This window comes from Bactrocera dorsalis, chromosome 3 (genome assembly GCF_023373825.1).
Source record: "Bactrocera dorsalis isolate Fly_Bdor chromosome 3, ASM2337382v1, whole genome shotgun sequence".
NCBI lineage: Eukaryota > Metazoa > Arthropoda > Insecta > Diptera > Tephritidae > Bactrocera > Bactrocera dorsalis.
The window spans coordinates 22,066,855-22,092,767 of NC_064305.1; the positions used below are offsets into that span (position 1 = coordinate 22,066,855).

Below are 25,913 nucleotides of genomic sequence, written 5' to 3' on the forward strand. Positions count from 1 at the left end.
TGTGAAATATTCATGCATTAATTACACACATACATACATACATAAGAATTACCACGCATCAAAAACATATTTATCGACAAATATCAATTAAACCGTTATTTAAATAATAAGTTAAATAAATATTAATCATAATCTACATACATACATTCATACAATGTATATGTATAAAGCAAAATATTTATAACTTTTAATTAAGGAATGTTGTTCGAGTTTGCGGAGTTTCAAATTAAATTTACTTGCATAACTTAAAGTTACGGCTGTTATTTGCTTACGTTTGGATAGTTTTAATCAAATACTTAATGAATATTACAATTAGCATTAGTTAGCAAAAAATGGACAAAAACAAATTGCATTTAGCCATAATTAATTAGTGTTTTTTAACATTATTGCATTTACTAGAATTAACAAAAATATAAAGTGAATTTTAATCATAGAGAAACTGCAGTGTTTCGAAGAAATTGACTATTTAAAACGATTAAAAGCAAGCAGAACTTGCATTCGCGCATTCGAAATTAAAGTTCGAATTTTCGAAGTTAATATTCGAAAATTCGAAGTTATGTTTAAAACATACGCAATGTTTTAAACGATTAAGTTTATATAGTTTTACATTAACTTCGAAATTCATGTTCGAAACTTGCATATAATATTTTTTAAACCTGCTGTGCTGTACACTGAATAATTGAAATTGCAAAAATTATGTTAATTTGTTATTAAAATTCACTTTAATCTTTACTTGAAACTGTAATATAGTGAATTAATAGTTTTAAAATTCTTCACAATTTCTTTCGTGTTGACGAAGCTGTTTAATCACTCAATTAATCAAACTACGCTTGATTTTCGCTCTTCGAACTATTTGCAATTAAAATGTATGTGTTGTGCCATTAAAACCAACTGTTTCCAAAGTAACATGTTTTTCTACGAAATCTGCGTTACACGTTTTAAACTCTTTACTCTTATTAATTAAACTTTTTTTTACTTATACATACACAAGCAAAAATTTCGAATTCAACTTTTGTATACAAAAATAAGTTAGACCAAGAAAACAAAGTAATGTTTGGAAAAAATAAGTATAATTTCGAAAAACGAAATACTCTACATTGCATTGACGTTTTAACCGAGTAATGGCAAAATTTGGGCTTTCTATCTTTCTCTGTGTCTCTTTTCTCTCTTTATCTTTCTCTCTCTTTGTGTGTGTGTGTGTGTATGTATGTTTGTGCGCTTCTACATACTTTGGTTGTTACAGGAACAATTGCCCCTTCGCGTGACTTACCCGAACTAACCGCCGAGGATACGATACGCATCATACTTTCCAACTTAAATTTAGTTGTACCGGTGGTAGCTGCTCTACTCGTTATTATCATAGCGATAATTGTTATTTGTGTTCTACGTAGCAAAGGCAATCATCACAAAGGTATATTCACTGAATATAATTAATCGAATTTTCTTTTTTTCGTTTCTTTCTTTCCATTGTGTTATTACAAATTTCTACGATCACTGAAACTCTCTCTATATAATGCGTTTAATATGACTACGTTAAACAAATCAACAAAACAACAACCAATTTTATGTTTGTTATTGTTTTCATTTCGGCTAATTCGACACAACAAAAAACATGAAAAAAAATTTAAATACTTTGTAAAAATGCATCCGTACCCTACTATGAACAAAATTTTAACTATTTAAATGTTTGGCTTGACATAATTATCGATATGAATAATATTTCGAATATTCGAAAATACAATTTCGAAAATTCGAACATTACCATAATGCATGCAATAACGCTATAATATACTAAAATATACAATAAACAATCACAAACTGGGTTTGTATTTGCAAAAATTACTTTCGAACATAAAAACTACGTCATAAACTGTGTATGTGCGCCGAAAAATTAGGCACCATTGCACCACTTGACGATGGTCGCGGTGCAGGCAATCTGAATACGCGTATACGCCTGCCCGCATGGATGCCCGAATGGCTGGACTTGAATTTTATGGTGCCTTTAATAGCCACAGTCATTGTGGTAGCGGTTGGTATACTTGTTGTATGTGTAGCGCTTTCCAGACGCCGTGCTGATGACTTGCGTGGAGGACAAAAGGATGTGTACTGTAGGTTTTGCATTTTCCTATGCTTAAACATACATAGCAAAGTGCTTTCATGAATAATAATAACCATAACTTCCTTTAATGTATTATTTTATATTTAATGTGGAAAGTATGATATTTTCATATTTTATTTCTGTTTTGAAAAATTCTAACTAGAAGTTTATTTTCATCGCCAAATTGCTTCAACTTGGCGCTTGATAAAGAAATTAATTAACATCTAATCACTACAAAATCGGTATAAAAATTATTTACTGTTAATAATTGTTCTCGTGTTAAATGTTACGCTATATTCGTTATAACTAACCTTATACACTTGTATATAAAACATAATACTTAGCATGAACCCTTGCCAATTTTAAAAATAATTAGAGTTAACAAAAACAACACAAATATACCAACACAAAATTCGGAAAGTACTAAATGATCCAATGGAAATTTCGAACATTCTCACAATTCTTTTAATAACAGTAACACGAAGTGTAAAAAAAGTAAAGAAGTTGAAACACCCTGCTTTCAGTTATAATTTTTTTTTACAAATTACTCTCGGATATTTTGAAATCAGCTAAGAATTAAAATTAGAACTCCTTATCAAATTCCATTACAAAATACTAATAGCACTTTTGAATACATATATAAACATATTTACTCGTACGTGATCGTTGTTGTAGTAATGTAAATGTTAAAATGATTACTCATATTTGTATATACATATGTACAGCTATATATTTAAGTGTTGAAAATTATGTCCATCATGTCATCTCATTAACAAATTGTTTATACCTACCCTTAGAAAAATAAGTGTTTTAAATACGGAGATTGGTATATTCATAGCAAGCCCAAAAAAAAAAGATTTTTTATATGATTTTGCAAACCTAATTACGTATAAAATAAGTTATTTTTTTTTAACATTTTTTAAACTATGCAAGAGTTTCATAAGAAATTTGCAAAAAAATTTATCACAAAGTACCTTGAAAAAAAAAATAGTTCTAATCGACAAAAAAAATTCTTCAATCAATCACGAAGTCATCCTATTAGATGCATATTTTCAATGAGATCCTTTCACTAGTTTCTGAGAAATCGGGACCATCGACCTTGAAAGCAATGTTTTGAGAAAAACTCGATCAAATATTGAAGTAGCCGACCGTTCTAGTCTGACAGGCTGCTCTCCTAAAAGTTCTAACGGGTGGGCCATCTAACGTTTTAAATTTGAATTATCTATATTTCGACATTGGAACCGTCAAATACCATTCGGAAAGTGACAGATATTCAGTAAAAAGTCTAAAATTTACGAAATGGGTCGCTATTCACTATTCTACAGTTCGCAGATTGGGCAGAAGATCGTTTGACCGAGGATGGCCAATTTTACCGAAAAATCATATTTTCGGACGAGGCTCATTTCCACCTCGTGGTTACGTTAACAAGCAGAATTGTCACATTTAGGGCACAGAAAACCCGCACGTGATCGTCGAGGAGCTAATGCACCCAGCACGAATCACTGTATGGTGCGGATTTTGGTCTGGTGGAATAATCGGCCCACTTTTCTTCGAAAATGAAGAAGGAACCGTAACCGTCAATGGTGAGCGATATTGCGAACCGAACCGAATTTTTCTTCAAGCAAATTGAAGAGGAAGACTTGAACAAAAATAGTTGGTTCGACAAAAACGTGCAATCATCACGAGGTTATGCCCTATCTTCGAAATTTAAAATTTTATATGGCCCACCCTATATGTCCTCCACTTTTATTGCGGTGCTTTGAAGCTTTCAGAAAATATTCTAAAAACAAGCTCAATTTTTTGAATTTTCAAAAATCACTTTAATTTTTTGCGAAATTTTCTATTTACTTTACTTTAAGAGTATAAATTTTATAATTCTTTTTTGAAAGTTAAGGGGTTATATACAGTTAGAAGGCTGAATTTTCCAGAATTTTTTTTTGAGAAAACTTTTAAATTTATTTACTAAAAAATGTGTATTATGGTATTTTTTAACAGTATTTTAAGACTTAGTGTTGGTAAAAATATTTATTTGGAAAAGAACTACAACTGATCTTCGGGAGCTCCTCTGAAATTAAAAAACCAAACAGATTTTGTTAAAGTAATGTTAAATCTAGCAATTAATGGTAGGAATAAGCAAAATGTTTTTTGACAAAATTTCTAAAAAAATTGATTTTTGACCAACATTTAGGCCTTAAATTGTTTATGAGAAAAAAGTTTTCGGTGAGAAAAAATCTTCGATAAAAATAAATAAATAATTTAAAAATTTATTTAAAAAACTCGTGTTAAAAATTGAGATTAATCGGCTTAGTCGTTTTCGAGTAATGTTGGTCACCAATTTTAAAAACACCATTTTTAGAAAAACGCGTTGTAAGGTTTGGCCTTGTACTTCCAAACACTCTGAAACGCCCTTTCAAACTTGCGTATAACTTAGAAAATATTCACAAGGACGATATGAAATTTTCTGTGCATATTCTTAAATATGTACATTAAGAAAATAAATAAAAAAAGAGTCGATCGAAAAATTTTAACTGTATATAACCCTTTTAATAGTATATCTGTTTCACAATGGACCCCCAAAAGCTTAAGCTTTGGTGCTTCGTCAAACATACACTCTACCTACCAAAAGAGTATATATGAAACTTGGGCTGTTTGTCATTATAATTACATTTCTTCGTTGTTGTTGTTTTTTTGTGTGATTAATTATTTTAATAATTACGTCTAGTAAAAGTAATTGCTATCATATCTGCTGGCTTTTATATGCTATGAATATACCAATTCACTGTTTATCGGGAACCTTAGCTACCCTTAACTGGATAAATATCTACTTTTCTCATTCTTAGGACCGATATGGTTTGTTGTACGTTTTAGTTGTAACTATGATATTATACATACCTACATACCAATTATATTCTGAATTCAACACTTTTTTCTTACTATTTCTCTATATTGATTATTCGAACTTAAAAATACTAAGTTGATTTTTCCATATTTCGAATACAAATTTCTGTATGTGTTTCCTCTAAAAATTAACTACCTCAAAACTCACAAATTTTCCACAACGTTATCACGAACTTCAATTTCTATACAACATGACACTGTAACTACATAGCATTGCGTTTTGTTTAAGTTTTGAATATTTAAAAATAATACGCCCAAAACCCCCAAACTAAGATGCTTTTCTAAAAAATCGAAATTCATAGCAGCAAATTATATTGAAATTCGAAATAATTGGCAACTTTTTTCCACCCCAAAAAATTGTAAGCATAACATTCGAAATCATAAATCAATCATACATTTCATAATATTATTCGTAATTTTTGAATTAAACGTATATACGTATGTTGGTATATTTATGAAAAAAGTTTTGAAAATCTTTTTACTACAATATTTTTTATATATAAAATATCAAAAAAAAAAATAATTAAACATATTAAAGAAGATATATTGGAACGTAAAGTACATGTAATGAGCAGAAAAGTATGTAAACACCTTTAATTAGTTTTAAAAATTTTTATAAAAAGTTGTGTTGCACAAATCTTAATTCCTTTAAGCTCGTTCGTTGGTTCGTACTATTTCTCTTTTTTACTCTGGCACTCACTAGCAATAAACAAAAATAGTAACACGTAAGTCAATTTTGTGCGAAATGATTTAATTGATTTTGTAACCAGAAAAACAATTGAAAAACACCTGCCAAAGCAAGCGGTAGCAAGCGGTACAAAAGAAGAAAAAACAGAAGTAAAGTAAGAAAGTTTTTTAAATTAGAAAAGAAACCAATTGAAAGTCAAACGGTAAAAGCATCTTCAGTGCCCCCAATATTGAGTTTGCCATATCATATATTAATTCTAGACGATGTAGTTTACAATCAGACCATGGGACCTGGCGCCACATTGGACAAACGACGACCCGATTTACGTGACGAGCTCGGCTATATTGCACCACCCAATCGCAAGCTGCCACCAGTGCCCGGCTCCAATTACAACACCTGCGACCGGATTAAGCGAGGTACAGTGATAAGTAAGCATCTAAATTTACGAATTACAACATTTATTAATGCGAGCAAATATCCTCTTGTTCTTCCATTGATTTTTCGGTTATTTTCATTTCGATATTTTGAGTGTCACGAAATTCCTTTTGTTTTGGCGAAAATTTGTATGCAATTTTTTGACTTATTAGTTATTCATATACGCTTTGCGCCAAACGCATTTGCAATGCAAGTAAAAAGGACTAAATTGAAAAAGAAAAAATAAGTAAAAAAATAACAATTTTCAAAAAGAAAATTAATTTGAAAAATAACTACTTTAGAAATAAAAAATAATAATAATTTAAAAAATAAAAAAATATTGTGAATTTACAACTTTCTTTATTGAAAACTGTAAATGTAATTTGAATCGTCTTAATGTAAACTAGAATTTTGCTAATTTTCGACTCATTCTTACTTCTGTCTAACCTTTTACGCACTTTTAAAGTAATTTTTTACGGTGTAGCAGTGTAACTTTAAACTTCAGCTACATTTTTAAAATGCGATTATTTCTTTTCAAACATTTCGTAATGTCCTTTTGCTGAATATTTGTACCTCTTGCATGCTCCATAAATGTTGTAGTAAATTTAGATAATTAGTCGTAAGTTGTTACTTTTGCTTTATTATAAGTGGAACAACATTTTGAAAAAAGAAAACACTTTAAAATTTCTACCAACAATTAAACTTTTGAGTGCTATTTTGGTTCCAAAAGTTTGAAGATAACACAAAGTAATGACAATTTAGAAGATACACGAAAAAATAGTTTACTATGTATTTATTACGGAGAAAGTAAAAAAAAACGAGAGAGGCATGAATTCATTTCATCAGAAAGAGTACGATGGTCTGTTGTCATAGCAACATGAAACTTACTTTGGGTCTAAATAAAAACAGCTTTACGACTTAATGAATTCGTGAAATAAAGGGTGATCCATTTCGAGGTTCCCTACTTTTTTTTTAAGAAAAAGCATATAAACAAATTTAATGGCAAATGTTTATTATTATACGAAAGAACGCTCTTTGGCATTAATTTTTTGATGATCTCAGATGGTTCATCCGTTGAATACAAATTTCGGTGACTCGTTTGAGCATTTCGACTGGTAACTGGCGAATGACCCGCTTCATCTTTTGCTCCAAGGCCTGAATTAAAGCGTGATAGTCCACATAGACTTTAGACTTTGCATATGCCCAAAAAATAAGGTGACATTTGAATTTAAACAGCGCGCGTCGAGGGATTTGGAGAATTCCTTTTTTTTTGTAGGTTGGTAGTACTGTCAGTAACATTTGTGTCAAATTTCATGTCAAAATATTTATTAGTGTTTGAGATACGTGTCGTTTTGTGAGCTGCTAAAAGTGAGTTTTTCGTTTTTGCGAGGTCGAAATTTGTTGAGCAAAGAATTTGCATTAAATTTTGTTTACGGAATCAATTTTCTGCTGCGGATACGTTGAGGATGGTGCAGAAAGCCTTTGGTGATGAGGCTATGTCTAAAAAAGATGTTTACAAGTGGTATAGTGAGTCTAAGCCGGCCGTTCAACAAATCAAAGATTTGGTGTTGAAAAACCGTCGATTAACAATTAGAGACCTTGCTGATGAAGTTGGCATATCGAAAGGCTCAGCCAACACCATTTAGAAGGATGTTTTGGGCCTCAAGCGCGTCAAATCTCGACTGGTACCGAAAACATTGAATTTTTTGGAAAAAAATTCGTGATAATTTCGCCAAAAACTCAACCCATATCGTTCCGCAACCACCGTATTCACCTGATCTGGCGCCGTGTGACTTCTGGCTGTTCACCAAGCTCAAAAGATTGCTCCGGGGACACCGTTTTTATACGATAGAGGAGATTCAAGCCGCAGCGAAGACGGAACTGAAGCCCACCCGGAAAGCGACTACAACCAGTGTTTCGAAGATTGGAAAATCCGTTGGCATAAGTGCATTGCATCGGGAGGGGATTACTTTGAAGGGGATGAAATTGATTTGGAAGAAAAAATAAAGAAGAATTTCCAAAATAAATACAATGTCACCTTATTTTTTGGGCACAATCGGCTAGCCCAAAACATGAAATTAACTGCACACCGAACTGTTCTCTCAATAAATCCATTGCGATGTGTGGGAAATGGTGCCGTTTCGTTGAAACCAAATGTCGCCGAGATTTTTCGACTTACTCTCGGTCACTATCAAACTCATTTGCTTCGCTTCCTTATCCAGTATGGAGAAAGCAGATCAAATGGCGCAGTTGTAAAGGTCAATGTTGTCAATATCATCTGCCTACGCCAGACTGTGCCTTCTCGATTCAGCTGTGCAGCTCGAATTATTTTCTCCAGCAGTAAATTGAAAAAGTCATACGATAGGGAGTCGCCTTGCCTGAAACCTCGTTTGGTATCGAACAGCTTCCATAGGTCCTCCGATCCTGGCGGAGCTTTTGGTATTGCTCAACGTCAGTTTACACAACTGTATTAGTTTTGCGGGGATACCAAATTCAGACATAGTGGCATAAAGGCAGCTTTTTTTTCGTGCTGACAAAAGCAGCTTTGAAATCGACGAACAGGAAGTGTGTGTCTATCCTCTTTTCACGGGTCTTTTCCAAGGTCCAATCAGTTTGTTGACAGTGGACTTTAATTTTTCAGACAATACGTTCGATAGAACCTTAAATGCGAGGAGGCTTATCCCACTGTAGTTGGCGCAGATTCTGGGTCTCCCTTTTTGTGGATTGAGCAGAGCACACTTTAATTCCAATCGTTGGGGATATTTTATCGGACTTTCTTTGTTGTTATTCAGACGAGTAATTGCTATTCGAAAGTTTTTATGGTCGGGCAGTGGAACGTCTGCTCTATCGTCATCGATTGGAGAATTGGGTTCACCTTCTCTTGGCGTTATGCTTTCACTGGAATTCAGCAGGCTGGAGAAGTGTTCCCATCATAATTTGAGTATGCTTTGGGCATCAGTCACTAGATCACCTCTGGGGGTTCTACAAGAGTATGCTCCGGTCTTGAAACCTTCTGTTAGTTGCTGCATCTTTTCATGGAATTTCCGAGCCCTGTCGGCCAGCTTGCCAAGCTCTTCATACTCTCGCAATCGTCCTCTCTCTCTCTTTTTGTCTGTAAATGCGTCTCGCTTCCCTTTTCAGCTCTCGGTATCTATCCCATCCCGCACGTGTTGTGGTCGATTGTAACGTTGCGAGGTAGGCAATTTGATATCTCTCCACTGCAAACGCTGCTCCTCATCGTACTAGCTTGTTCTTTTGCGTCAGAGAATTAGGTCTGCCTTAGGTTACAGTATTAAAAATTAAATTTTTTTATATGTACAAACTTAAATTTCTGTTCACTTGTCGGGACCATTCATAGAACGAAAAATAAATAAATAAATAAAAATATTTGATAAAAAAGTGTTTGTTCCACTCATAATGCTTTAGCACAATTATTTGAAGAGCCTTTTTTATTTTTTTATAATATTTTAATCAAAGATATCTTATTTTTTGTTTATTTTTATGTTCATCATCTGAAAATTGCCTACTTGTAATCCCAACCCTCGACAAAATCCTGATTCATATGGCTTTTTACTCCTGCAACCGCTTGATGTTTTATAAAACATGTTTTACTTTACAAATTTTTTTAAAACTTATTATATAAAATAAAATGACAACAAAAACAACAAACAAACAATCAAACATTTACACAAATAAACGCAAACTACACACTGTAAACATATACATAACGGTTTATATGAAATGTTACGGTGTATTATTAAAACCATGGGCTTATGCCACGCAACACTTGTATGCATCTATTGGCTATGCTCGGCTATGCTGTGCTATGATCATTTATGTGTACTCGAGTAGCACGTGGCATACGCTCAAATCACTCGACCTGGGATCCACGCCGTACTAACTTGTATGAGGAATTGAAGGCCCCACCAGTGCCATTGCACGGTAATCATTATGGTCCCGAAGATGTACAGTGTCATTATAGACATCCAGGTAGGCGTTAACAAGGGTGGTATTGGCGTTTATGGGTTTTTAATTGTGTTTTGTTAATTTTTTATTATTATTTTTGTTTTTTTTTTTGAGAAAAATTGTATTATTCATATTTACTATTATTTTTTTAATTATTTTCAATTGAATGCCACTAATAAAAAATACTAATCAAACAACGATCTTTAGCTTCAAAAATATTTGAAGTAATTAAATTTAAATAAGAAATCATTTAATTTCATAAGGTGGGTAACCTCCAAAACATATTTTAAATGAAAAAAACTATTAAAAAAATTTAAATTTTCTTGAAAAAAACTATTAAAAAAATAAAATTTTAAAATTTTTTTTTAGAAAAAATTTTGAATGTTTTAAATTTTTAAATTTTTTCTCTTTCAAGGATTAAATTTTCTGAAACATTTTAAATGAAAAATCCATTAAGAATGGGTGAAAAAAAATTAAACTACATACATATACATATGTATGTTGTTTTTTTTTAGAAAAATTGTTGAGAAAACCAAAATTAAGTTTTAATTAAAATAAAAAATCTATTAAAAATAGAGCAAAAATATTAATTTTTTTATTAGATTTTTTGTTTTTTTTTTAATTAAAAAAAAAACAATTTGGTTAAAAAAAAAACAAAAAACTGTAATTATGGAAAAAACAAAATTTGGTTTTTCTAAAAAAAAAATTAATTTTTATCTATTTTTTCATCTTTTAATAGGTTTTTTATTTCAAGCAACGTTTTAGAAAATTTAGTCTTGAAAAAAAAAAATTTAAATGAAAATTTTTGTTTTTTGAAATGGAAATTTTTTTTTAAATTATCTGGTTATATTTTGAAGCGAAAATTGTACTTTGCATAAAAAATTTGGTTACTGGAAAAAATCTACAGTTCAAAAGCTTAACTTAAAAATATAACTCGAAGCAAAAAAATAATAAGCGCTTAATTTTATTGAAATCGTGGTATCGCTCGTATAAAAATTTTTAACAGTACTATTATTTACACTTATAATTTTTTTTATTTTATTTTCTAAAACTTTGAAAAAAATTCATATTTAACATTTTTGGATTTTTGTGGGCACTCAAACAAAGATTACCGTATTTAACAAATACTAACAGTAAGTAATGGTGTACATAAATATTATGTATGTAAAGTTGTCTGTATATTAATAAATAGTTAACTAAAAATATTAAAGAGATGCATGCTATTTTCTATAATATAACTACTCAATACAGTACAGTGTAACAACAGTAACAACATAACCCCTCAAACCCACAAAACAAAAACAATACACCTTAATTTTAAAAATTTCAAAACCGAAAACTACTAACACTCAAAATTTTTTATACGAAATTTTCTTAAACAAACAACAACTCCAACAACAAAAAAGGCATGGAAGATGAGATCTGCCCCTATGCGACCTTCCACTTGCTCGGCTTCCGTGAAGAAATGGATCCCACCAAGGCTATGAATTTCCAAACCTTCCCACACCAAAATGGACACGCACCTGGACCCGGACACGCAGGCACCATGGGACCACCCGGACACCCTGGACATGTACACTCACGTTCCGGTTCACAGTCAATGCCACGCGCCAATCGTTACGCACGCAAGAATAGCCAAGGCGGACAATCGTCCATTTATACACCAGCACCGGAGTATGATGACCCAGCCAATTGCGCTGAGGAGGATCAATATGTGAGTGCACACATATACATACATAAATAACAATAATTTATAATGCAAAAAAATGTGTATTGAATTTACAGCGTCGTTACACACGTGTCAACTCGCAAGGCGGCAGTCTGTACTCTGGTCCCGGACCCGAATATGATGATCCCGCTAATTGCGCACCCGAAGAGGATCAATATGGATCACAATATGGCGGTCCATATGGCACACCATATGATCATTATGGCTCACGTGGCTCCATGGGACGTCGTAGTGTTGGTAAGTGTGTGCCGAAGTCTGGGTGGTGTTGAAGTAGGGGGATATTTTTAGAAGGTTTTAATGTGACTGCTACTAATTAGGTTCTGCACGTAATCCAGGTAATGGCTCGCCAGAACCACCACCACCACCACCACGCAACCACGACATGAGCAACTCGTCCTTTAACGACTCCAAGGAGAGCAATGAAATCTCAGAAGCTGAATGTGATCGCGATCATGGACCACGCGGCAATTATGGTGGTAAGTTTTAAAGATAATTGAAAGTGCTCGGCAATAACTAGCAGTAAAAAGTTATTTTAAAGGTTTATATGTATTGAAATAAATTGCTATAATTATTTTGTGTACAGTATAACGGCATTTTGCAATGTGTGACTACTAAACGCATTTCCAAATATTTTTTTCTTTGTACTTAACACAAACTTACGCTAATTTACGCTATTTTTGTGTCTTTAATAATTTAATTGGAAAAAATAATGCAAATATATTAGCAGAAGACTCCAATGAGGGTGAGTGAAAAAGCAATCGGAATATTTTCAAAATCTTATAATTGTTAAAGTTGTTGTTATTTTAAAATTTCTCACGCAAACATTTTTGTTTTGTTTTCAAATTAGTTACCCAACCACGCATTTTTAGCGCAATTCTTTTATATAAAAATGTCGTTGTATATGCTTTTATGCAATAAAAAGTTTAATACTTTGTCATAAATTAGTTTAAAAAAATTTTCGAAATTCTCAGTTGCACACGCCAAGTCACCATATCACTCATCAAACCTCAAAAATGCGCATAGCGCGTGGTAATTTTCGTTTGCTCATTTTTCATAAGCCCCAAATGCGACGTTTATGGAGTTTTAAGCGTTTTAGTTAATAAGTTTTACATACATACATATATACAAGCATTAAAATATAATTTATACATACATATGTGTTTAATAAGAATTCTATTTATTTATAATGAAGAGTACCTTATGAGAAATGACAGCTTATTTTTATTTATACAAAATATTTTCAACTGAAAGCAGTGTTGCCAACAAAAATTATCATAAAAAATGTGTTCGCACTGCTTTTAGTTTGCATTTAATCGCGTTACATGTTTTGCCCGCCCCTTACTCATTGAACCGCCTACAATTCAAACTGTTTATAAGTCATCATTCGGCTCCGCTCATCGTTACTCATCGAATGAGTGTCATGTGATTACTCATGTCAGCGTTAAACGAATGCATTTCATGTTTCTAAAAAATGTGATTTTTTAAATTTATTTACATATAAGTGTTTTCAAATATTCATACTGTGTTTTGCTAAATAATTTGTGTCTAATTTATTGTTAAAATTATACAAATTGGTTAAAGTTTTGTTTACATTTTGCATCGACGGTTTGGGTTATTTTCAACATTTTCTTCATATAATTTTGCACCGTTTCTTTTCATTTCATTTTCAAGCACATTTTTTTATTAACTGTTCTTGTGTTTATATACATACATATGTATATGTTTTGGGTTAAAAAAATTTATTTTAATTTTTTTTTTATTTTGTTCATAACAAATTATTGTCTGTGATTAAACAAAAACATTAATGCGGGCTTTAGTTTTAATGTTTAAGCATACATTTTTATTTAAAATAATTCCATGTTTATATTTATTATATGTCATTACCATCATTGACGACATCACACCTCATATGTGGCATTAGCATGCACATTTCATATTAAAAAACTAAGTTAATTTAGTAAATCTATGTGTAGTTGTAGCAATTTATTATTTGTAGTTTTAAAGATAGAAAAGAATATGTGAAACAAGTTTTTAATATATGTATGTACTTACAACTATATGTATATTCGCTAGAGTCGAAATTTATTTTTGATTTCACAATACAGAAAAATAGAAAGTTTGGATGATGAACAAAATAATTAAAAAAAAATACATTTTTATAATTTTAATATTATATGTATTTTTTTATTATGTTTTAAGTACAAATGTATGTTAAAACTAATTATTTTCATTATCGAATACCTCACAATTTCTATAAAAAAAAGAATTCGAAATAAATTTGTATGTACTTGCTTTATTTTTTTGTTCATGAATAATTAGATTAGATGGCAATATAAAATTTTAAATTTCGAAGATAGGGCGTAAAAGATTGAGTGTAATGTTTGCTGTATGGCATTGACCATCCTCGGTCAAACGATCTTCTGCCCAATCTGCGAACTGTAGAATAGTGAATAGCGACCCATTTCGTAAATTTTAGACTTTTTACTGAATATATATATTTCAAATTTAAAACGTTAGATGGCCTACCCGTTATATGCATATATATAAATGATCAAGATGATGGGAAGAGTTGACATTCGAGTGACTCTGTCTGTCCGTCCGTCTGTGTGTGCAAACGATAAGTTGAGTAAAAATTCGTAGATAGGTGTAATCCTATAATCTAAAAATCTCTAAAGAGCTATAACTCAAGCATGAAATTAAGATAGAAAACTTTAATTTGGCAGTAGCAGGGGGCACGTGTTGATTCGGGGTCAAAATTGGACGATGGATGTGGTACCCTCTACATTTGGGTGTAAATCCATACCTCAAGACCTACACTGCCAATCTCAACCAAATTTAATGTATAACACTACCTTGCCCGATTTCGCTACAACTCCGCCTACTTCCCAAATAAGGCAATTTTGAATTCCATCGGATTCTTTCACTTTCTAGTATGCAAAAAATTAAGCACCTGAAAAGTGCCGCTGAGGTTTGCCGTCTTAAGATCAAAAATTGATAGAACGTGTTTTTTAATAACGGTTTTGCATTTGAGGTGACGATATAATGTATATACAATATATATAAAAATATTAAAAAATCACTCGTTTCAAAAAAAGAATATTTTTGGAATTTAATTAATGTCTCTTTAAAAAATTGCTTTACTTATTTCAAAGCATCCAAAATTAGCATCGTTTAAAATCGTTTTTAATGATCTTCTTAACTTCGAAAACCTTTTATTTTGCACAATTATTGTTGTAGATTTTTTAAGCTCCATAGAAAATATAATTAATTGCACATGCGAAATATTTTTAATGGAAAATACAATTTTAAAAAATTTTTCAAAAAATAAATTATTAAAAAAAAAAACAAATATGATTTTTTTAAGTATTTTCATGTCAAATACTGCTAAATGCGAAATAGAAATATTGAAAAATTCCTTGAAATTGTATTTGAAACCATTACAATTGTAAGTTTGCTAGGAATTTACATGAACTTTATTTTGGTTAATTTATTGATTTATATAACTTTTCTTTCTCCTTTTTTATTTTTAACATATTATTTCGGAACTTTATCATACTGAAACTAAATATACATATTTGTGCTAACGTTTGGGAAACGTTTGATTTTCAATACTCAATATATGCACATAAACTAAAAAATTTAACTGTAAGCAGCTGTCAAAAGATCCCCACTGCAAAAGGATCAGCGTACAACTGAAGAAATGCGCAAACTGATTGAAAGGTAAATTACTTAAGGCACGCAAAAGAAATAACAAAAATTAAATTTAATATTTTTTTAAGTTTATAAATTTGTTACACGCAGCAATTATATATTAGTTTCAAGTAGTTGCAGTTGCTTAAAATAAGTAATCATATTTTTTGTGGTCTGGTTTGTTTTTGGGCCAAGCTAAAAATTTTAAGACACAAATAAATATAAAAATGTATATTTATTACATTTAATTGCAATTAATTACAAGAATTTTAATATTTGTTAGTTGCGCAATGTTATACTTGAAAACAATCAAAAAATATATAAAAAATTTTATGTAAAATACTAAAAATTAAAATATAAAAATTTGTTTAAAATTGTATTAAGCTTTTGAAATAAAAAAGTAATATTTTACATAAAAAACATACAACATTTGAGCACATACTTTTACGATTTTTGACAATTTTAGTAAACATAAAAATTTCATTAATTTTATCAATCCTAAAAAGTAATTCAAATGAGAAAAGTTAAGTTGAACATTTAACATATTTACACAATTTTGTAAAATTTGGGCAATTTTTAATCTCTAAAAATATTAATTAATAATATTGTTGATAAAATACATCTTCAACATATTTAATTAATGCATAAAAATTAAAAATTTTACCTTGAAAACCAAAATTTCCACAATTTTATACAATTTAAAAAAATTTAAAATAAAATAATTATGGTTTATTGTGCAATTTAAAGCATTTTTAAATCACATTTTAATTTTTTTTAATCAAAAACTAATTGATTTAAAAAATATTTTAAAAAATTGTTAGCATCAAGTAAAAATATAAATATAAAATAATAACAATTTAAAATAGTAAACATAAAAAATTTAAATTGCTGTAAAGTTAAAGCACACATTTTCGACTAATAATAAAATTAATTTTTTATTGGTTATATTTTTTTATTTAATTCCTGATGTACAACTCACCCACTTCTACTACTATATAAACTACTTCTACTACCAATTTCTGCCACCTACAAAAACCACTCGTACTTATTCACCATAGTCGACGGCCATTGTAAGTTGATTATTTAGAAATGGTGTAATTTGTTAATGCGTGTATTTGTCAAAAAATAATAACATATATTTATACCAATTTTATATGAAATATTATTATTATATTTACTTGTTCTTTGCATGCGTAGCCACATAGTAAGATATGATTAAACGGGTAAAATATATTTGACTCGTAGTTTTGCTAATAACTTAGTAGTATTATTTGCATGTTTGTGTGTTGTTTTATTTAAAGATGTTTAATTTTCAAGTTTAAACTTTTTGTTGTTATTTACATATGTTTATTGTTGTATTTTGTGTTTGAGTTGAACGGCAAATCACAGTTTGATTATTACAAAATTCCAATAAGTATATACATACATACATATATATTATATACATATTATAATAATATAAACGTTTGTATATGGAGTTTAACGGTATATGCTTTTAAAATATATACAAATAGCAGCGTAAAAACACATACAAATATTTGCAGTGTAAGCTTTGGTTGTTGAGTATGTTTCTGACACTCATACATACAAAGAACTCTTTGCTTACATATTTACATGCACATGACGCGAAACTGTATTTCAGGTTAAATATTTTAAATTTTTTACAAAATTGTGTAGTTATCAAAACATATTAGTTATGAACTTATTAGGCGCTAGGTACATAAAACTTGAAGAAAATTCTCTGAGTTAGCATAATTTTTAATTTCATTAAGCCCTTGTGATAAATAAAGAAAGAGAGAGAGAAATTTCATTGGACACATAATTCCATTTTGAGATTTCATAAATTCTTTTTTAAGAAAAAACACATAAATATCAAATTTAATGGGACATGTTAATCATTATTTGAATGAACATTTTTTGGCGTTTATTTTTTGAAGATAACCTCTTTCAAATGTTGGCCGGAGCTACGTCTAGATGCACCATCTCTTGAATCCATTTTTCGACGACTTGTTCAAACATTTCGACTGATAAATGGTGAATGAAACGCGTGATGGTTTGCTCCAAGGCCTGGATCGAAGCGTGATTGACTGCATTGGCTTCAAACTTTAGATATCATTACAGGAAAATGTCTAATGGTCTGATATCACATGATCTTAGTGAAATCGTGAAATTATCTGCTCACCGATGTTCTCTCAATAAATCCATTGATTGAAACGATTTGTAGGAAGTGGGGCCGTCTCGTTGAAACCAAATGTCACCGAGACCACAAACTTTAATTTTAGGCATCAAACAGTCGGTTATCATAGCGTGATAACGCCCACCATTAATGGTTACGTTCTGACCGGCATCATTTTTGAAGAAATATGGACCGATGATTCCACCGGCCTACATTTACATCAAATAGTTATTTTTTCTAGAGGAAATGACAGCTCTTGAAACTCTTCAGGTTGGCTTTCGTTCCAAATGCTGTAAAATGGTTTGTTTACATACCTATTGAGCCAGAAATGGGTCTCATTACTGCATAAAATTTGGCTCAAAAACGTGGTATTTTTAAGTAGCCTATAGAGCGAAGTGAAACCGTTTAGGAAGGTCGAGCGGCTTCAGTCCTTGCACAAGCTGTATTTTGTATGCTTTCAATTTAAGAACTTGACGTGAAATGCGCCAAGTCGTTCCATATATCAGTTCGACGCTCCAATGGTGTTGCGAATAGTACGCTCAGTAGGCCGATTATGTTTACCCTAAGTTCAGTTGAATGATTTGTAAACGTTTTTCAGACGTAAGTCTTTCCATGATGAAATCGCAAGCATTACTGAACAAAACTAACATAACAACTTGACAGGACTTACGCGGGATCTGTCAAAAAACGGCTATTGAAAAACATCACTCGTAATCATATGAAATTTTTGTTCACCTGAGTTCTTTGCCTTTATATATACATATGTATGTATAACCCTTACAAAACCTGTCCATAAACTAGAGGTAACCACAAAATAAAAATCATTTGGTTGAACTTGATAATCTATAGAATCAGATTACTATTTATAATCAAAAACTAGTTATGACAGAGATCTTTGAAGTAAGGATATTCAATGATTTAGAAAAATTACTGTCAAAATAAAGCCATTCTCTATTTTCTTATCTTTTACTTTTGCTGTAACTCATGTTTGGTAATGAGTGCCGTATGAATCTGTGTACAGTGTACATGGCATAAAGTACAATACGAAGCCATAAAAGATATTGTCAGCTCACAGGCAGATTGTTAGTCCTTAATTTTAGGCGTTGGAGATGTCAAAAGTTTTCTTAATATTAAATATTATATTTTAATGTTTTTTCTTTGCCTCTTCCAACATTTCCTGTAACGAATAATTGATTTCAAAGATTGCAATAAGCTACTTCATACGAGTAAGCCATAGAAAAAAGCAATATAGTAAACGTTTGCGTAACTCCCTAGTAGCTAAATACTGGAAAATTACGGACCAAGTCTTTTTTCAATTTTTAATTTTTACTTGACACCACTTGGATTTAATGAATAACTATTAATAACACGAAACACTTAAGAATAGCAAATGGAATGTTTTGCTACACTCAAAAAATGTGTATATGATTTCAACCATCTATCGGCTTTTACTACTACAAACTGAATGAGCGCTTTAATCTTTTTTTCACAAATTCACAATGAAAAGCTTAAAAAATAGTATTATAAGCAAATTTCTAACAGCATTTTAAATATCATAACTATACCTCAATTACTTTTTCAACAAAAGAGGCTACGAATGTTTCACGGAAACACAATTTTTTTATTTTAACTTTCTCGAATATACTGGGCTGCGGAAAAGTTTTTGTTGCAGGCCTTAGTTTATCTCCGCTAAACTCTGCTGTAGTCAAGCAGAAAAATAGAAACACTCTGTTTAGAGGGAGTTGTCGGAACTATAAAACCTACTAGCGGTAAAATTTTTTTCACTGAACCGATAAGTGGTAGTTAAACTTCTGGTTGATGTATGGAAAGTCGTTTAAATAAATATACAAATATGAGATATATTTCTCTTTCAATTAAAAAACTGTTTTGAAATAAACCAACATTAGCATATTTTCACTAAAACAGCTTGTGTTTATCTTTTCTCTAGTAGTAAGCAGCAGATGTTTCGGCACCGTTGAAAATTTCGAGAGTGATGCTTCTGTCACTTCCAGCTAACCTAGCTCTTATTATATTTCAGTTATTGTATGTTGTAGTCTTAACTACAAGACATACATATAGCATGTACTTGATAAATCTCGATTTCGATATATTTTATAACCCAGTAGCGGATCCAGTATATCTTTCTGAGGGAGGTTTTTCTTCCAATATAACTTTAATATTGATGTTACTTCATATATTCTGCTGAATTTGAATTAAAATCTCCAATTTTGGATTTCTAACCCATAAAAGTGCAATCTACAAAAAAATTGTCGCCTCTTAAAATACACATTTTGCATAACGGTATATTACTAAACGATTAAACCCTAACTGTATTTATAACTGTAAGCGAGTAAAATATATTAACTAAACTAATATTTATACGAACGTAATGAGTTATGAATGAGCTTAATATTGCAGAACTTAAAACTAGCATATCATACAACTGTAATTTATTCACCGCATTTAGAACACTTATCACGAAAAGTATTTATGATTTTTTACTAATAAATGATTTTTTCATATTTTTCGCAAATTTCGCAAAATCAATGCGAAAAAAACAGAAACGAAGCCGGTCCAAAACAACTCCAACAACAAAGTGGCGCAGGATTCACAGCCTACGATACTATGGCAGTGTAATTTGTAAACCGATAGCTGTAGCAACAACAACCATCACCACAATTTACTAGCACAACAACAACAACACAATTAGATGAAGAGTAAAGAATGAATGTAAAACCTCCCAAGCTCCACTAGTCAGAGTAGCTGCAGCAGATGCAACGTAAATACCAAATAATTTCTTTCAGTGGATTAGTTGGTGCATAGAGCAGAGTTATGTAGCGTGTGAGCGTTCTACGTATAGTTAGTGAGATAGAGAGAGAGAGAGCGTGAGTAATAGCTAGCAAGAGTTAGCGAGCACAAGTAAACGGTAACTTAGACGTAAACTCAAAGCTCTCACAATAGTTAGGGCAGCGTAAGGAAGATAGGGAGCGCATTGTATACATAAGTAAGATAACAGGAGAGGAAGTGTGTGTGAGCGGGAAACGCACGGAACACGGGCGTCATTTGTGCGAAAGAGACAAACATATAAAATAATATCACAAGAGACATCACAGTAAATGTAAATGGAGAACTAAATAATCGTATATGCAAAAATAAAACAAAACACACACTCTCTCTCTTTTTTTTCTAAAAAATTAAACACGTAACGAATAAGTTAATGATGACGAAAAAGTTATGCTTAAAATTTTAAAGAAAAGAAAAACAAAAGTTGCAGAGGAGTTGTATGACGAAATTTGAAAGAGAAAAATATTGCATAACTACATAAACATACATACATATATGAAACGTATTTATATTATACAAAATATGCTTAAAATTATATTATTAATATTACTACAACAAGAAAAAAACGAATGAGTATATATATACATATATTATTATTATTATTAAATGTTCTATGTGAAAAGAAACTGATAAAAAAATGAAAATTAAATTAAGCAAAGAACGCTGCAAGCAAGTAAAAGAGCAAAGCGGCGTTTGAAAGAGAGTAAGAGCATGCGAAACAACTACTTCATAAAGACGAAAACACCAGTAAAATATTTTACAAACAACAACAGCAACAAATACAATGTATATTATTTTTGTTTATTTGCTGTGCGCAAAAAGAACAAAAATAAAAATAAAACAAAACCAAATTTTACTTAAAAAAAGCAAACAAAACAAAGTACTCGTACATATTAAATGATCAAGCATTTATTGTAATAAACTAGTTGAAAATGCAGTTAAGAGAATGGAGAGAACAGTTGCAGCAATTGCGTTTTTATAAGCCATCAATTTTTATGTGTAATTAAATAAGTAAAAATACAAACAAAGACAGCAAGAATAGCAATTTAAACAATACACTACAGACAAAGAAAATTTCACAGACACACAAGATAGACTAGCGGCAAGTGTATAATTTTCGTTTGCGCAAGCTAATGCAGAACTATGTTAAGTTTGCGTAATTTTTTTAGATAACCTATTTAACGCTATGCATTGAAAATTTGCGCAAACCTTTTTTTATTATATGTGTTGTGTACATATGCAAAGGTTTAAATTCCGTTAAATATAAAATGATATAGTTTTAGCCAAGTTTGCGCAAACTAGGTTCCGCAAGTGCTAGCACAAATTTGATTTTTGTGCTTTTTAAATTTTCAGTTACATGTGTCTGTAAGTTTGTTTATTTTGGCGTTATAAATATAAAGTTTATGCAAACGGTTTGCGCAAATCTTTTTATTAAAGCTTTCCAAAATGATTCATAACTTTTTATTGCAACCACCAAGCAAAATAAAGCGAGTTCGTTTTTATATCAAATATTTGCGGAAGTAAATAATTAGTTTTGCTAAGCTTGTGCTAATTAGCTCGCCAAATGCTTGCGCCAACTTAATGTTTATGCCTTTTAAATTTTATTGTTTGTTTCGGTGTTTTAAATTAAAGTTTGCGCAAACCGTTTGCGCAAATCTTTTCCAAAATAATTCATAACATCTTGCTATTGCAGCTGGCAAGTAAAATAAAGTGATTTCGATTTTATAACAAACTTTTGCGCGTATTCTTTCACAAATAATGAAATTAATAATTTTCTTTCAACAACATTCATTTCATTTAAAGTTTGCGCAAAATGTTCATTTTTTTTTTTAAACAACATTCACTTTGGTGACTTAACTATAAGGTTTGCGCAAGATGTTTGCGCAAACATTTTCTCAAAAAAATTTATATACTCATTTTTATACAATTTTATTCTGCTATTTAGGTTTTGCATTATTTGTTTGCGCAACCAGTTGCTGCTGCTTACTGCTACAGCAAAAATAAAAAATTTCAACTATTTTAATAATATTTACTTTTAATCAAATTTTTAAAAAGCGTGCATAGGAACGCATAATATTATTTATATTTGCTAAGTTTAAATCTATTTGCCATTTTGCAAAGCAATTTATGTAAATTTTAACTCAAATTATTATGAGCTTGCATTTTTTTAATTATCATATACATAAATGTTTTTTTTTCGTCAACATGTATTGCATATATAAAACAATAGCAAAGCGCTGTTTGTGTCCTATTAAAATTAAGTTATAATTTAAAAATGTCTAAATTTAGTTGAATCGTATTTTTATATTTAAAGAGCATTGAGTTTTCAAGAAAATTAAAAATTTAAGATTTTTGAGTAAACAAAAATTATGCTGACATACTGTCGCGGAGTGTAAAGTTTTGACATTTCGATTTATAATAAAAAAAAATTTTTTTTTGGTTATAACAACAAGTAAAACAATTGAATAATAACTCACCATGAAATTCAATCCTGCATTGTGACTCAAGGGTTTGGTAAAATAGTCGGCAAAATTAATTTTAAAAAATTGGAAAATATTTATTTTTTGAAATATTTTTTTTTTAATTAAATAGATTTGCACGCGATTTGCTAATTGTTTTAATGAGTGATATAAGCTTTGTTTGCTAGCGTTAACAAGAAAGTCATTAATTCCTAATTGTAAGTAAATCTGTAAAGATTAATGAGTGAAAAAAATGTTTAATGAAAAATATTTCCAGACTATTTCTCTTTAATTACTATATGCAATTCTGATTACTCATTGCAGGTGCTTGGCTATTAACTAAGAAAATTTTTAAAAAATATTTATAAAAATTTTTACACACTTTTTTTGTAAAACAGAAAAGTTTTGAAATTTCCAATATTTTATACATTAAAAAATTGCCTTTACAAAACTGAGTGTTAGTTTATAGACTAGATTTTTTGAAACTTACATATGTTTATACATATGTATATCAAAAAGTTAAGTTATGAAATTTAAAAAAAATTGTAAATTATGAAATTTTAAAAAATAAAAAAAAATTCAAATTAAGAAATTTTAAAATTTTGAAATTTTAAAAAAATTTAAATTATGAAATTTAAAAAAATTCAAATTATGAAATTTTTAAATTTTATAATTATGAAATTTTTAAATTTTTAAATTATGAAATTTTTAAATTTAATAATTTTGAAATTTTAAAAAAATTTGAAATTTTTAAAAATTGAAAAAAAATTCAAATAAAGAAATTTTAAAATTTTGAAATTTAAAAAAAATTTAAATTATGTAATATTTAAAAAAGTACAAGCTGTACAACTGCCAGGCACCTAAAATTTATTTTCGAATTTTCACTGTAAGTTTCATAAAAGCGCGATATACTAAACTATAATTTAGATCTTAAAATGTTCTTCCATTTTTTTTATTTGCATTTTGCAACACTTGTTTGAAAAAAAATGCAATGCACATAACTTTTTGCAAAAGCTCATAATTTTTTAGACTATATTTATTTTTGTAAACATAAACCAAATTGTTTAAGTATCGAAAAAAGTTTCTGTCACGCACAAATTACGCGAAACTTTTCCAGTTCTTCCTACAAAGACAAAGCAAAAATTGAATGCAACCCTTCGATTCCACGTTGAGTGTTCAGTTTGCAATTGTAAAAAATATTTGTACATTTTTTTTTTAATTGTCACTTTTACATGTAATTTATGCACTGAAGAAATGCCATTACACAAATACAACCCTGTAACTTTTACACTGTAATTTGTATTATACAAAATATCGACGAACACAACACAATTTCGCACACACTTTCCACTTTTGCACTGAAAAACGCACTTTAGTTAGCTTTAAATTATTTCTGCTTTTGTATTTGTGTCTTCAAAATGCTTAGGTACTGAAGTGTGTTTCTTTCTTCTACCTACATATTTTTCGATTTTGTAATTTATATATTTTACATCGCGTATACTATACTATATATTATTTTTTAAGATTTCTTAGCTTTAAATGATAAACAAGTTTCTGATGTTAATTTTACCGTTAAGCTGTACTCGAATTTTGTTTTTGTAAAATTGAAATGCTTTACTTGCTAAATAATATATGACCTTGATTTTTCAATTAAAATATCATTGTTTTTTTCTTCTTTTTGGATTATTTTAAAAATTGCTCTAAAATGATTTTAGATTTTTAGTTTTGATTTAAGAGCTATTTTTTAAAGGTTTGTATTATTTTTTGTTCAAAAAGTGATAAGTTTATAATTTACTTTGTAATAATATCTTAGAAATTTATATTATAACATAAGTATTAAATATTTTTGCTCATTGTTTGCCAATATCAAAAAATTGTTTTATAATGTTTGTTTAGAAATATTTAATTTGAGCACTTTATTTATACATTTTTAATATCAAAGTTATTTTTGATTGAAAATATTTATTTAATTTATTTTTAACTATGAAACTATAACTACATAGAAATTAAAAAGGAATTGTTTATTTTATTAATATTTATTCACATTAAATTTTTTAAATATAGTTTGCAATTTATTTCATTTTTTTTTTAATTTTTACTAATTAGACACATTAATTACAAATAAAATATAAAAAAGCTAAATTAATAAAAAATTTCGATTTTTTTTTTACTTTTACTAATATTTTTTTTGACAATATATAATTTTATATTAAAATTTTTAAACATATAAAATATTTGAATATCTTATACAAAATAAAATTAAATTTAATTGAATTTTTTTTAATTTATGAAATTTCAAAATTTAATATTTGTTTATACAAATTAAGTGCTATAAATTATTATAATTATTATTATACATATATTTTAATTTCTTTATTATTACTATTTTTATTTTGTTATTTTTATTTTATTTTATTTTTCATTTTGTTATTATAACTATTTTTTGTATTGTTATTATTTTTTTCTTTAAAATTTATTCACACTTTAATACAATTATTTACAGGTTTAAATACATTTCGTAATTTTTATAAATTTATTTTAATTTCCAGTGGCTCCCAAATCCATTTCCATATAAAAAGACTGAATTAAGTAAAATAAATCTGACATAATAAAATTTATTTAACAAATAAAACACTTAAATATAGAACAATGGTTGCGAAGAAATATGTCTAAATATTGCTCAAGTACGGCAGTGGGTTTTTGGCGCCACAAATTTTAAGTAAAGTTTGCGATTTTTTAATATTTATTAAATAATTTTTTACTCAATGTTATAAACTAGAATTTCTAAAGATTTTACTTATGAAGACTTTAATTATGCGCTAAGTTTATTACAGTTTTAAGTTAAAAGTATTTCAGGCATTATTATTTTTTCTAACCCAGTCAAGTCATTCATATGTTGATCTGAATTGCTTTGCCGACACTGCAATGCAGAAAACTAGTCTACCAAAATG

The 25,913-nt window shown here is 29.4% G+C and overlaps 1 protein-coding gene across 50 annotated transcripts in view; it reads left to right on the plus strand.

Moving 5' to 3' along the window:
* The window catches only part of LOC105224521 (Down syndrome cell adhesion molecule-like protein Dscam2), a 158,160-nt gene extending 135,221 nt beyond the window's left edge, over positions 1–22,939 (plus strand). For 34 of the 50 annotated variants that reach the window (XM_049453268.1, XM_049453276.1, XM_049453280.1 and 31 more), the window contains 10 exons: positions 1,896–2,108; positions 5,945–6,100; positions 9,951–10,088; positions 11,471–11,778; positions 11,850–12,030; positions 12,111–12,269; positions 12,518–12,535; positions 15,447–15,513; positions 16,542–16,553; positions 20,221–22,939. In XM_049453268.1, the coding sequence (XP_049309225.1) occupies positions 1,896–2,108; positions 5,945–6,100; positions 9,951–10,088; positions 11,471–11,778; positions 11,850–12,030; positions 12,111–12,269; positions 12,518–12,535; positions 15,447–15,513; positions 16,542–16,553; positions 20,221–20,296 (1,328 nt within the window). In that variant the 3' untranslated portion in view covers positions 20,297–22,939. Of the gene's footprint in view, positions 1–1,243; positions 1,412–1,895; positions 2,109–5,944; positions 6,113–9,950; positions 10,089–11,470; positions 11,779–11,849; positions 12,031–12,110; positions 12,270–12,517; positions 12,536–15,446; positions 15,514–15,572; positions 15,754–16,541; positions 16,554–20,220 lie in introns of those variants that run through there. The other 16 variants (XM_049453288.1, XM_049453290.1, XM_049453289.1 and 13 more) reach the window with 15 other exon arrangements.
* The last annotated feature ends 2,974 nt before the right edge of the window (positions 22,940–25,913 follow it).